At 41.2% G+C, this 14,483-nt stretch overlaps 1 protein-coding gene across 1 annotated transcript in view; it reads right to left on the bottom strand.

Annotated features, from left to right (window-relative positions):
* Window positions 1–12,074, bottom strand: part of HOOK1 (hook microtubule tethering protein 1) — a 28,670-nt gene extending 16,596 nt beyond the window's left edge. The window contains exons 1-7 of the mRNA XM_068405940.1: window positions 11,950–12,074; window positions 6,845–6,930; window positions 5,200–5,272; window positions 4,822–4,872; window positions 2,884–3,016; window positions 1,889–1,956; window positions 577–639 (exon numbers count right to left, since the gene is read on the bottom strand). Coding sequence (XP_068262041.1) covers window positions 577–639; window positions 1,889–1,956; window positions 2,884–3,016; window positions 4,822–4,872; window positions 5,200–5,272; window positions 6,845–6,930; window positions 11,950–12,000 — 525 coding nt within the window. The 5' untranslated portion in view covers window positions 12,001–12,074. The remainder of the gene's footprint in view (window positions 1–576; window positions 640–1,888; window positions 1,957–2,883; window positions 3,017–4,821; window positions 4,873–5,199; window positions 5,273–6,844; window positions 6,931–11,949) is intronic.
* Between the last annotated feature and the right edge of the window lie 2,409 nt (window positions 12,075–14,483).

The raw sequence follows: 14,483 nt of genomic DNA, 5'->3' as shown, positions 1-14,483 counted from the left end.
AAAGTGATGATCCTTTATGGGCAGGTACTTTTAAAGATTACTTCATTTTATGTGCAACACCTTGTAGTGTTCAGGTTATCAAGAATTTTCCTGACCCCTTAAAAATAACCTGAAGTGTTTAGCCTGACATGGCTGAGCATTGATGTAGCTCTTCTTGCAATGCAGGTTTACACTAGCCAGTTTTACCCCACCCAGGAAGATGACATAGCAGTCACTGCATTTTTTTAAAGAAGCTATAAAATAGCACATAACTTTTCACTTAATTAGCACTGAAAAATAGCATTACTTTATTGTATATTCTCTGCCTACATCAGTACGTTGCTCTGCCCTCTGTGAACCAGTACGAGTTAATCAGACCAGCTCCAAGTGGAAAACAGACCAAGCAGTTTGCACAGATAGAAGACAAAAGAATACAATTTATTGTCGAGGTTTTTGTTTTTTTTTTTTTTTAAAACGTTCAGATTTGGAGAGGAAGAGCAGCCCTCCTCTTTAAGAGAGGGCTCATTTAAGGGATGGCAAGATACCAACTTACTGTTCAGGCCTGAACTACAAAAGCAACAAATATTAGGCAGTTACCTGCTGTTCCATTTCAGTTGATGCGTCACTTGTGGAAGGACCCGTTATTTCCTTGCTCATGAGCTACAGAAAGAGGCCACAGCAAAAGAAGGTTAAATTACAGGTTAAATATCTGTAAGTTCACGGTCTACTGAGTACCAACTATATTTTTCACCATGTCCTTGCATCCTTTCAATATATCAAAACAGATTAATAAGAATTAAAAAACACCTCATAGTTGGTAAAGGATTTAAACAAATCTAGAATAAGATTACTTTTTTCTACCTCTCCCCTCCCCAAAGTAACCAGGTTGGCACTAACATCTTATTGGATGAATCTGTGATCTGTTGAAGTTATTGCTACCCCCAAGTCAAGTTAAAACCAGAGGACTGGATTTCACTTAACTAATTCAATAATTATCACACTTCTTTGTGTCACGTTAATTGCCATTAAGCAAACAATGGGAACATTAGCACAGCTCCCACTGATCTCCAGTACAAAGATGCATGCAGTATGTTTGTCAACAATTAAAGGGCTTTACTTCTTACTCACAAATTACAGTATTATTTCTAGATCTTCAGAAAGAAGGTTACGTTAGTCAGAATACAACAAAGAGGCTTATGGATTCATTTCTCCCAATAGGGCATTTAGATTTAAATTAACTATGTAGTCTTTAAAGTTATAAGTTTTAAAGCCTGCTACCAACCCCACTGTTGCCTTGATGAGGGTGCAATAACAAATTACATTTTCTTCAACAAAGTCAGCATTTATTTTTTGCCTCCCTCCACACTCTGCTTCACAGTCCTGAAGCTCACAGACGTGAGTGACCATAGAGCTATGCTGTGAGCTGGATCACTAAGATGACCCAACTAAAACCAAATTAAGATAGCTGGGGGAGCACACCACGACAAGAATAGAAGAGATGCAGCTGGGAGTTTGTAAATCAGATGCTGGAATGGTCTGTCAGAACAATGTAGTCTCACAAACAGTTACAATCAGCTTAACTTTGAGTCCAAGACTACAGCATTGGGACAGAAATTTCAGAACCTAACTCCAGTAAAATCAGTAGTTGGCAACTAGATACTTTTCTTGTGTGAAACGGGAAATCTTAAGCATTTACTGTCTCCACAAGTTGTATGTTTGGGCATACGAGATTCAAATCAAAACCCCTTGGCTGGGGTCTCGGGCCTCTTCGTCCTGATTCTCTCAGATAATTTAGGGAAGTACTTACACTCTTCCCTGACCTTTGCTTGGATGAAAGAATTCACAAAGATTAACAAATGGATATTCAGACTTCTCAACTGACAGCACTAGGCTATGAATTATTACTTACCTCTTGAATGGCAGTCATGACAACATGTTGAACAGACTCTTCAAGAGTCATGATATTCTGTATGTGTTCTGTGAAAAAGAATTTGTAGTGACTCATGAAAAATGTTCATCTTAATTGCTTGAGTAACGTGACATACTGTTTGCAGAAAGAACCAGAAGAAACTATTCTTTATAAAGCTTCTTCAAAACAGGTAGTGCTCTTTTTATACAGAGCACTACTGTTAACCAGCAACATTATTATACAGTAATATGGTAAATAAGCATAAGAGATTACAATCTCTTAAGTGAACAAATTTACACTATGCATAATAGAGCAAGGAGACTTTAAGACTACTGTATTTCCATGGTTCTTTTTTCATACATACATCTACGTATATATACATAAGTTTCTGCAAAGAGCCAACAAGCCTGAAATTGATTTAATAACTAAAACTTAATGAAAAAAAGTAATTGCTAGCATCTTCATTCCCAACACAGCTTATTTCCCAAACAATCTTTGATGCAGTCATTTCGGACTACCCAGGAATCACACCTATTCTACTAACAGAATCATGCTGAAGACTCCTTAGCCATCAGAGTATTAAGCATTAGCTCTGGTAAGGGGAGAGAAAACTCAACTAATTCAACTCAACTAATTTTTGAGCCTCTGCAGACAAATCAAAGGCGGTTTCTAATATAAGTTTTTAATTTAATTCGCTTGATTTGCATTTAAACAGTAAGTTTTAGGTCTTGGTACATATTTTAACAAGTATGAATAATTCACACACACTTCAGACTATTTTTTAAACCTACCCTGAGCAAAGTTTGAGTTTTATTCACAGAAGTTTCCCACAGATTTTCTGCTTTTAAGTGAACTTCAGTTTCAGAATAGTCATGCAACATATTAACAATAGAGACTTTTTGATATAGAAGAAAGAAAAGCTTCAACAGCTCTTCCACGTTAACAATCACCTGAGGTAGTCTGCTGTTTGTTGAACAGACTGAGGTAGTGCATACCTTGTTTTCTTTCGCAGTTGACTGCACAACCTAAAATAAGCTGCAGAAGCCTGCCCAGCTCAGTGGGATCCGAGTTCTCAGATATCCGGTTTAAGTCCGGAATAAGCTCTTCTGAAATCTGCTGACCCAAGAACTGAAAAAAAAAAAAGTGAAGAGAGAAAGTAGACTCCCACTTTTGCACAACGTGAAAATCTGGTATCATGTGAGAAATCTGGACTCAGTAAGCCATCCAGAGAAAATGGTTCTATTAATCAGTTTGTTACCATAAAACTTACGGAAGGGAAAGATTTTAAACATTAAACATGGACATGACACACTAAAAATATTGTCTTATGAGAGAGTACATAGATAGCAGTATCAGATTAGGAAATCTGAAGAGGCCTAGATAAAGCAGGTGTTCTTAACTCGTTTGTTACAGGGCTTCATACATGTAACTCAGATACGTCACACACTGTGCCCCTCTTGGGCCAGCAAAGACCATTCTGAATGTCTTTCTCAGTCTCTCAGTGTGGATGTGTGTTTGGGGGATGGGATACTCAATCCACTGCTAGCCAATGATCTTTACCATACTTGGTACCTCAGATTTTTCTCTGAATAGGCCTAAATTTAACCTAAAGTAGACAGCATTAAAAAAACATATGCAAAACACCTAGCAATTACTTAATGCAATGAAGTTACACACTATAAGAGTTCTATAAAATTGTTCTGGCAAAACCACAAGTTTTGAAAGTCTATTAACTGGGGGTTTAGTTAACTGACCACTTGTACAAGAAAAAGCAACAGCAGTAAGTTAAAAGTTCTTGGGCTAGACCTCAGATAGGAGAGAATTAATTTATTCTACCAACATAATAAAAAAAGGAATTAAAAATGCTTCCAAACTCAGTTGCTCCCTAATCCTTCAAAAAGCTCCTCAAAGCCTAAAGAAGTTCTACTTCTGTGCTTGCCAGAGAGCCTCAGTCCTGGCAATATGGAAGGGCTTAGCACTCGATACCACAACTAAACCCAGTTGAGACCAGGAAGCCATAAGATGTTCTGGCAAGATTTTCTATACCATACCCATTATGTAACTGTAATGAACACGAAATTCAGCATTTTTTTTTTTACACTCAAAATACAGCACCATTTTATGGCTACCATACTCATCCTGCATGGGAGAGAACAAACTGTAATCCTTACTACGTCCAGGTGGATTTATAGCTTATCTCTCAGCTTCCAAGTGAGTATCATAAAACCTAGACTAGGGTTGCCGAATCTGTTGTGTTGTGTATGCTCACAAATACCCTAGGGGCAGGTGTCAAGAGGATGGGGCCAGACTCTTCTCAGTGGTACTCTGTGACAGGACAAGGGGCAACGGGCACAAACTGAAACATGGGAAGTTCCATCTCAATATGAGGAAAAACTTCTTTACTTTAAGGGTGACAGAGCACTGGAACAGGCTGCCCAGGGAGGTTGTGGAGTCTCCTTCTCTGAAGATATTCAAAACCTGCCTGGACACGACCCTGTGCAACATGCTCTAGGGGAACCTGCTTTGGCAGGGGGTTGGACTAGATGATCTGCAGAGGTCTCTTCCAACCCTTAACCATTCTGTGATTCTGTGTAGAAAAGGATTAAAACTTCACTAGACAAGAGGAAATATGAATGCACGCACAAAAGTCAACAGGATTCTGCAGCTCAGTCCTTATAACATTCACCTGGGCAATGACACAGACATGGTTTCCGGATTATACTCCAAGACTCTTACCTAGAATACACCTGCTCAAATTAATTTTATATTCACCCAGACCTCCCACTTAACCAGATAATTATCACATACTTTCTGCCAAAAAAGTCCTTAAAATAAATTACTTTGCCAAGAAAAAAAAAAAGCTAAGTGAAGGAGGATAATAATCATAATGTTTAATGATCAGAACAACAAAAAAGTTGCTGCTTTTTCCATACCTCATGATAGTAGTCCATAATTCCTTGCAGTATCTTCTTCAGATTACTGGACTAATTGTTGTACATGAAAGATAAGGTTACAGGCTTTTATTAAAATTCTTTATTTTGCTGAAATTAAATAATAATTTACAATAAAATGTTTACATAGCAGCTCTACAAAAGGACCCTATAATGACAGGGGAAGAGAAATATTGCAACAGAAAATCCCCATGCAACAATACTGGAAGGCACTTAAACTATCAACAGACAGTTCAAGTTCATTTAAAATACCCTAAAAAAGTCTTGAGCTTCATTCTGTAGTTTTTGGATCACTAGATACTCTCAGAACAGACACGTTATCCAACCCCACAAACTTTCACTAACTTCAGTTTTGAATACCTTTATTCTCCAGTTGTCACCAACATCAGTTTTAATGCGATTTAGCCAAGATGCATCAAACCAAGCAACATCTCTGAAACAAAATTAAAATGATTAAACACCAATAAGCACACGCTTAAATAAATAAGATATCAGATTCCTAGCATTAAATCATCATCAGATGTGTGACTACAGTGTCTAGTAAGGCATGAATTCCTGAAGACTGCAAGTTATACCTATGTCACAGCAAATTTCCATCCTGCTGTCTGAATTAAGACACCACCTTCCAGGGCAGGAAGAATTTCTGTACACGTGTGAGCTAGCTACAGGTAGGAACACAAGGATGTGAAGGCCTTTGTCATGCTGAGCTTTTATACCTGACAAAGTGACCATAATGATGTAAAGAAACATCCTCTTTTGGCTAGTGCTTACGTTAAGTTTGGTACCTACTCTTTTTCCAACGTTCGCTACAATTTGTCAAAGGTACTTATCAGGAAAAAAAAAAAACACAAACCAAACATTTTAAACTACTGGCATTGCACTTTTTTTAATGTCTTTGGTCTCCCTGGGCAGCATAATTCCCACTTTGCCAGCATAAATAAGGATGAGTTGCTGAGGGAGTTGTTTACATGCACTGAGCTGCCAATCAGTACGATCACAGCATATCTAACAATATCTTAACCTTTACACTATACTGTTTATTGACTGGTCTCAAAGCACCTAATAAAAGACAATTATTATCTCCACTTGCATACCAACCAACTCGGTTGTAAAGAAGTTTGCCCAAAGCCTGCGGCAGCCTAGTACTACAAACACATGGGAAATGACCCTCAGTGAATCTTCGCTAAGCAATCCTAAATCAGTTTTTGCCATGCCCCAGGAAAATGGTGAGCTCTGTCTTTACACAGCACATTTAAAACATTTTCAAGCAGACAAGAGGGTTTCTGGGTTTGGGGTTTTTTTGAGGTTTTTTTTTTCCCTCCCTTTTTTTTGGGGGGTGGCAGTGTTCATTTTAAGTAATTTCTTAGTTAACAAAAATATAGATCGAGCAGGAGATGGTAATTCAGACTTCTTTATTATCTAAGCCAACAATAAAATTGCAATGATGACTTGTAGCATAATACTCTTTCAATAAAGGACTTGTGTTACAACCCTCTGAAGTAACTGCAAATTTCAAAACTAGTGTCACTCAACCCAGTACCTTTTGTCATCACACCAATAAAATAGGAATTATTTTGCTTTTGATTAGCAAACTATTATTTTTTAATAATAAAATTGCCATTGAAGTTTCACAGTTCTTTTTTCCACACAAATAGTAAGTTACCATTTAAATCCTAGAACTTAAATTGAAATCAACTGAGCAATCCCAAGAGGAAGAGGGCACACAGACATGCCTTTTGAACTTTTAGTTCCTCATTCCAAAGAGGAACATATTGCCTGAAGTATGAATTTAATACTGCAGTATTAGAATATCTCCTCATCACCTTCTCCATTCTATCACCTTATTAGTCAACTATTATATCACCCCCAAAACAACAACATAAAGGCATATTTTATCTTTTGCTATAAACTAAGTTTCTGTCTACTTGAAAAGCAACTATGCATCTCAAACACAAAAACCTCAAAAAATTAAATACCTCTTCTTCAAACTTAAGTATCAACTTACATTTGGTGAAGAACCTGCGCCATGGCAACCCCATTAGTCAAGTCCTGAACATCTCTGCAAGGTGCTGCAGTATGGAATGTCTGCAACTAGAAGAGGGAAAAACATTGTGTTTCTTGCTCAGTAGACAGGTACAGGAAATTAGTTACCATTTGCCTTTTCCTCTTTAAGGCACGTGCATTTAGCAAGATGTCTTTCTACTTCAGGCAGATGAAATCCTTTTTGAACTATTTAGTTTTTAAGTCAACCCAGTTATCTCAATCCTTGTGACTGTTGATTATGACTAGTAGTTTAAAAAGTTAGTATTACCTTGCTTCGCTTTTTCATGCTAGTCCTTCTATTGTAAATCAGATTATGGAATACTAATTTGGGAAACTAAGGTCATATTTATCCATCCCTCAAATTATGTTTCAGTGCTTAGTTCTGGACCCGTAAGTATCTAAACAAAAAAATGGCATCACATAAAGGGAGGAAAGTTGAGGGGAAAAAAAAAGAAAAAATCCGGTCTTTAACTACAAGCATTTAGTAATAGAAGCCACGACACCAATAGAGACCTCTGAAATTATTTGGGAGTTAAGAATGGAAGGGAGAAAATTATGCAAAAATAGTGGAAGAAACAGTTGTCTGAGAGCTACTGCACACTTTAAGGATATGAAAATAGCTGAAAAAGACTGAACCATTTCAAGTCCTGTGGGCTGGCAACATATTTCCTTGCAATTCAGGAATTTCAAGATTACTCTAAAGATGTTTCTATTTAAATATGCAACTTCAAAATACTGCTATAAACCCAAGAAACTTTACTATAACCTGAAGTTATACATCTTTTCCTGGTAATCTCATTTTATTCATCTATTATTCCTGGTATTTATGTTTATTATATATACATATTTTCCTGTTATTTTCCAAGCATCACATTACCTAGTGTTTAAAGACAGGGCTGGATGCAGTTTTACCCAATGTACGTATTTCTGTCTAAAGATTAAGCAACAAAACCCCAGTTTTTGCTCTTCTCCTCTATTACAAAACCAGATTATAGACACAAGTATTTTATAAGTTGCCTGATCTATTCTATATGAATAGTCATATGCAATCTTTGTATTCTAACTGGTGCTTCCAGGCACAAGTGCAAGTCCCTTTGTAGTAGGACTATACAAACAAGACGCAACTTCCATCCTAAAGAATAAAATTTAATAACCCAAGTGTTTTGCAGCTAGCTTCTCCAAAAGCAACTTAAATGACACGAATACCTTCAACATGTCTGCATCCTTACAGAGCACTGCAATAAACACCCAGCAGACAGCTCTATACATAAGAACTCCATCATCAACCTGATGTGTAATACTACTTTATCACACATCCATAGGCAGCTCTTCTGCTGCCCTGCTAATTTCTGCCTGCAATTCTGACTGCTTCATGTACAAAGCCTTAAAACACAGAGGTACCCAGGACCTCAGATCATTCCACAGACTGTAATAAGTGAAAAAGTGTTTGAAAACACTTGAAAAAGTGTTTTTCAATTAAAAAAGTATTTTTTAAATCCTGTGTTACAGCAAGTCAGTAATCCCTGGTAGGTTACATAAAAGATTAAGCAGAACACCACAAACTGAAGCAGCTGTGATTGACAGCACTGGTTTCTAATACTATAGCAGCCTTAATGCCAATGCAAGAACAGGCACACAAGCTTACAAGACTGAGCATGCCAGAATTCGGAGCTTTATGGCACAATATCATGATGGTATTGGACCATTTGGGTATACTCCCTTGTAAACCAAAGAAATTGCGAAGTACAGGTACTACCGTTTCACCCAAACCTGTTAGAGCAGGCAAACAAAGCCTTAGAAAACCCTGTGACATGCAGCACTGCTTCACACATGCCAGTATCTCCCAGAATAGAAACAGCTAATTAAAATTAAGCTAAAAGCAGGACTGAGAGTCCTCGTTTCCCCATATATTTAAGAGTTACATAGGCGCCTAGAAATAATATGAGAGTAGAAGTATTAATTATGGGTCCTCCAAACCCCATGCCAGCCCAATCATTTCCTCAAAACAGGTTTTTACTGTACTTGCAAAATCAATGAAAGTAGTAGGTATGGGGAGGAGGTTGGTAGAAGCAGCCATACACTTCAGAACTGTAGCACTACTCTTTTTGTTTTGTTTTGTTTCAAAATTTGATTAGCTTGCTAAATATAGCTTCAAGGTCATGCTGCTACTCACCAAAACTATTTCATGTATCTAGCTTAAATGCACCCTGCCACTTGCTGCTACAAGAGAAGTAACTATTTTTCTTTCAGACACACAGCTATTATGGCTCACAACAGACATCTGAAAATTTAACTTTGTAACATGATCAATGCCTTTTCTCTGGATCTGCTGAAGGACCTTCAGCTGGAGATGAAACAAGAGCGTTCACATTACCCGGTAGAAATCAACCTACGCAACTCTTGGGAAGGTACGCCCTCAGTTTCATCCGGACAATGCGGGGCTGAGGTTCTCCATTTTACACCCAGACTATACATACTAGGGACAGAAGTTTTATAGAATTAGGCAAAGAGATTTTAAAGTAACAATACACATTCCCACTCTTAATGCCAGAATATTAATAGAATAACTCAGCCATTGGGCAGAGTTAGCATTAGCAATGCTGCCAGTGCCAAACAGGGGTACATCTACTCTGGAAAAGGCTGTTTAAGCCTTTTTTTCTAGCCTCTAGTTTGGAGACAAAGACAGAAGCAGCCTCAAGAGCTGTACAGTACCGAAAGACATTCAAGAAACACTTCCTCTACTACAGTAAATAAAACATCTATTGTAATGGCACCGAAACGTAGAAGATACTACTGCATTCCTAGGCCTACTGATGCTACTCATACCTCTCCACTCCTACCCACAGGCAGAAAATATTCAGCTTCACTTCGCCTATACTAACCAAAGTTTCTCTTTCTCACTTAGAAAATTATTTCTGCAACAGACTTGTGAGTTCCATCTCAACAGTTATTACTTAAGTCAATTTTCCTTGGAAATTCATATGCATTTCCCCTATAATTTAATCTAACTCCATTATGTTTTTCCTGTAACATCCTCAAAACTTTAAATTCAATGGCACCTGGGTTGCAGAACCCACAGATAACATTTTTATTTGCATTTTCTCTTTCTTCTTTGGATAACGCACGTTTTCTTATATGGAATTTGCTAAAATAAAAAAAATAAAAGATCTGGCAGCAGAACACAGAAAATCACGAGCATGTCTTCACTATATTAATGAGTAAATAAACTGAGAAACCTTTAGAACCAAAGAGAGTTACAGAACCATTTTCTCTTTGATATACAGCACTTCATTCCTCCCTCCCCAGCTATGCTCAACTTCAGAAGAACAATTTTTTTTCTGTTATTCAGACTGAAGTTCAAGCTGAAAGGATGTTTGAAACATATCTTAGTGTTAACAATCGCTTTCTACTAAGTTGTAAACTAGGTCCGAGAAATAGGGTGTTAAATCTAAGAACAGGCATCTGGCAATGCATCTGCTGAGCGTTGTAAACAAAACCTGAACACACAGAGTTGGTTGTTCATTTACATCGTGGACACAACACAAAGCTCAGTGTAAGGCTAGTCAAAGTTCCATTAGCATTGCCATTAACATTCATGATGTAATTACAGCTGTGCACTGTGACAGCACTAAAAATGAGAATTAGGCTTGAAATATTTTAAGCAGGAATCGTAAAAATCATAAAAGAGTTCAGCACTGCTGACAGGATTTTGAGACAGAGTTCAGGAATGCATTGATTTATTTTGCAATGGAATCATGATGGAGTTATTCTTACCTGACTACCAAGTGGAAAATATAAAGAGCCCAAAAAGGGGAAAGAAAAGTATGTATAGATTAAACAACAAAAGATATCCAACTCCAGAGAGGTAAGCATAAGACAACTGAAATTGTAAAGACCAACAAAACTTTGGAAGGAAACAAGGCCACTAAACGGAAAACAGAGGGAGGAAAAGAAAGGAGGAAATTGGTTTTCAGTGATTTATTACAGACTTTAACTCATCAAAACTGCTGTACTGTCATGTAGAAAATAAAAGGAACACCCACCCTGGTAGCTGTTGCTATCACTTTTGCCAGTTTCATTCCTGGATCTCCACAATGCTTCTAAAACACTCACTGCTTTCCCTGATTTACACTTCACATAGCCAAAACACATGCTGTTTCTAGAGAAACACTTCATGCCAGGTAATTGTGGCCTTCCCTGCCAAGACTTCATGCAAGAGTTCTATTTAGTAGAGCTCACTCTCATCAAAAATATTGCAAGACCAGAGTTACAGAGACAAGAAGGCATAAGAAACCTGTAAAGAAGAAGGGATGCAAAGAAAGCAAGCTTGATTGATGAACTGAACAGATACGTGCCTCTTGCACAGGCAACACCACACATTTAGGTGCTGCGACGGATTAAATGCTTTAACCAACTGAAAGCTGGTATGAAATGTTCTGAGGTTTCTGCTCCTGACAACTCAATTCAAATTAATTGCACATATTTGTTATTATTGTTAATTACTGAGCAGTTTCCACATTAAAGCCACTGCTGGAGAACCACTACTTGGGCCTATAGGGTATTGAAAAGACCATATCTACCCTTCAAGGGTGTTTGCAACAACGTTCTACTGGTTGTAAAAACACTTACTCCTTACGCAGGCCCCATTACTGCAGCCGTGCGTGTATCCAAGTCACCTCCACCTTCTGCTCACCGGCCGCTCGGGCAGCTCCCCCGTCCCTGACAGGAGCCCCGGCCGGCGGGTTGCTCACCCCCGGGCGGGGAGGGCGCCCACCGGCCCCGGTAGGCCCCATCCGGCCGCCGCGGAGCTGACGGGCGCCAGCCGCCTACCCCAGCCTGTGGCCGTCACCCCCGCCAGGGGCGCGGGGCCCGCAGGTGCCCGCGTACCGCTCCCCGCGGGTCCGGCAGGAAAAGCCCCCCTCCGCCGGGGGAGGCCGCTCCTGCGGGAGCCCCCCGCCGCCTCCCCCTCCTCAGGGCGGCAGCGAGGGGGCGCCACCGGCGGGCTGGGAGGCGGGCGGCGGTGCCGCGTGGAGAGCGGGTAGGAGGGACCCCCCCCGCCCCACTCACCCAGAGAATGAGGCTGTCACAGAGCAGGAGGTCGGCGGGCTTCGCCTCCATGGCGGCGGCCCCTTCCTACCGCTGCGCTGACGCCCACAGCAACGCGCCGCTGACCTGACGTGACGCCCCCCGCGCCGTTCCGAGCGGCGCCTACCTCCGCGCGCGGGTGTACGTCGGCACGTACACGTCAGCGCCCGCCCATGCCCTCAAACGCCGAGAGTGGCAGCGGGTGTGACCAATCACGGGGGAGGGGGTGTAGCTGTTCGCGCCAATCACTGGGGGCACTCGGTCGGGGCGGGGCTGCGCCCTTCCCCTCAGCGGCCCACGCCGCCGCCCTCAGCGCTCCGTGCGGTCCCGGCACGGGGTGTGCGGGCGGAGCGGGGACGTGTCGCTCGCCGCTGTGGCGAAGCGTGGGCCGGGGAGTCAGCGGGTACAGTCCCTACCGTTCCTCCACGGCCGCGAGCCCGCACAGCGGCCACCGCTCCGTCCAAACATGGCGGCCGCCTCCCCCTGCCCTGGCGGCGCGGGCTGCGGCTGTCAGAGGCGCTGCTGTAGGCCGGGGAGACGGGCCGTGGGGGTCCGGGGCGGAGAGCTGCTGGCATGGTTCAGGCTTACCTGTGCCTAGGGTCTGGGTGGGTCAGCGTACCTGTACCAGCCACAAGTGTTGCTTTCAGAGCAGGATACAGAACTGCTGAAAAAATACCATCGTTAAATGAGGCCAAAACATCAGTTCCTTCTTCTGGGGAGGTGAAGGATGGAAAGCACTTAAGCAGGAGGCTGATGAGCACCTGTTTTAACCCTTCTCCAGGAGGTGGGGCAACGTGCCCCCATCCAACAGCACAGGTGGGACTGAGAAAGGGCTATAGCAGTTTTACCCCTTTTTAATTTATAGTCTTTTTTTTTCCTCTCCTCAGCCTCAGAGGCTGTTGTTAGTACTACCCAAACCCTACCAGACTCCAGTGTCTCACGGGTGACTGTCCTTACCCCACCAGCAAGAGGGGTGACGGAGGTCTGGCAGCTCAAGGGGCACTGCTGAACTGCCCTCCCCAGCAAGCCTTTCATCCATCTGGCAGCTCAAGGGGCACTGCTGAACTCCCCCAGCAAGCCTTTCATCCACCTGGCAGCTCAAGGGGCACTGCTGAACTCCCCCAGCAAGCCTTTCATCCACCTGGCAGCTCAAGGGGCACTGCTGAACTCCCCCAGCAAGCCTTTCATCCACCTGGCAGCTCGAGGGGCACTGCTGAACTCCCCCAGCAAGCCTTTCATCCACCTGGCAGCATGCGGGGCACACTGCCAAGGCTCCACAGGCGGCCCTGTACTGACTGCTTGCACAGGATGTCAACCACCACCACACAGGCACCATGCACATTCTTTTCATCTTACGTATTTCACTACGTGATATTGAAAATGTAGGAGTACTTCTTTGTCTGATCTTTTTTTTTGTCTCAGAAGAAAACACACCAAAATTATTTCACTTGCTTTCCTCTAATATATTTGTTCCATAGGAAAAACTGATATTATTTGATCAGATCTGGGGTATGCCTAGTTCAGGATCTTGTCTTCTTTAATACCCTGCCTCAGACACTCCTGAGAAAAGCCTAAGTACCTTATGCTAAGAAGATGCAATTACTCTGTCCCTCTGCTGTTTCAGCACAAGGAGTTCAGTAACTTTTCTCTCCAACAGCCTCTTTTACTAATTGATTTGAATCATTATTTTTTGTTAGCTGATTCTGTTTTTTAAAGATTCTTACATTGCATATTGTTACTGGAATGTGCAGGATGGCATTAAACACATCAGTGTTCAGGTCAGCCTAAGAGTGGACTAAACAACATGAATAATAGCTGTTATAGGCATCCTATGCTCTTCTTTTTTGGCTGTTCTATTTTAAGAGACATGCTTTAATTTTCTGTTACTGATTCTACTTTGACTCACAGAGATTAAAATTGTGGTGGATGACGTGGACAGTATTTACATGATTATTTCCCCTCGTAGTGCTGTCCAGAACTGATAAAGGCTTGAAAGTGGACTTGGATTTCTGAAAAGCCTTTGACTGTTTCCTTCACCAAAGGTTCTTAAAGAGATTTGGTTGCCATGGAAGATTATGGGAAATCCTTATTAAAAACAGAATAAGGAATAAAAGGTTTTTACAGTAAAATCCCACAGAGCTCTGTGCTAGGATTTGTACTGTTGGGCACGCTCATTTTAGTTTTTTAACAGTTTTCCTCTTTTATAATTTCTGCTAGCTTTTGTTAATTTTTCTTTTACCCCTCTTAATTTGCTTACTGTTTCTCATTTCTATAATTTTATGTCCTTTCCCTTCTCAGGAAGTATCACATCCTAGCATCTGTCACTTCCTAACAGCCTTTACCCAGTTTCCTCTGACCTGTTTCACAGAAACATATAATTCTGCATTTCAGCTTCTTGATTTCACACGCACTTTCTCTGCAGATTCAACCTCTCACTCACTTCCTTTCTTTATACAGTTTTTACAGGCAACTCCTCTTTCCTGGCCTTATGCTACATAAGCCAGGGAGCAGCAAAA

The sequence above is a fragment of the Nyctibius grandis genome, chromosome 8, assembly GCF_013368605.1.
Source record: "Nyctibius grandis isolate bNycGra1 chromosome 8, bNycGra1.pri, whole genome shotgun sequence".
Taxonomy (NCBI): domain Eukaryota; kingdom Metazoa; phylum Chordata; class Aves; order Nyctibiiformes; family Nyctibiidae; genus Nyctibius; species Nyctibius grandis.
Note: the sequence above shows the minus strand (reverse complement) of the source record. Positions and strands in the feature narration are given on the sequence as shown.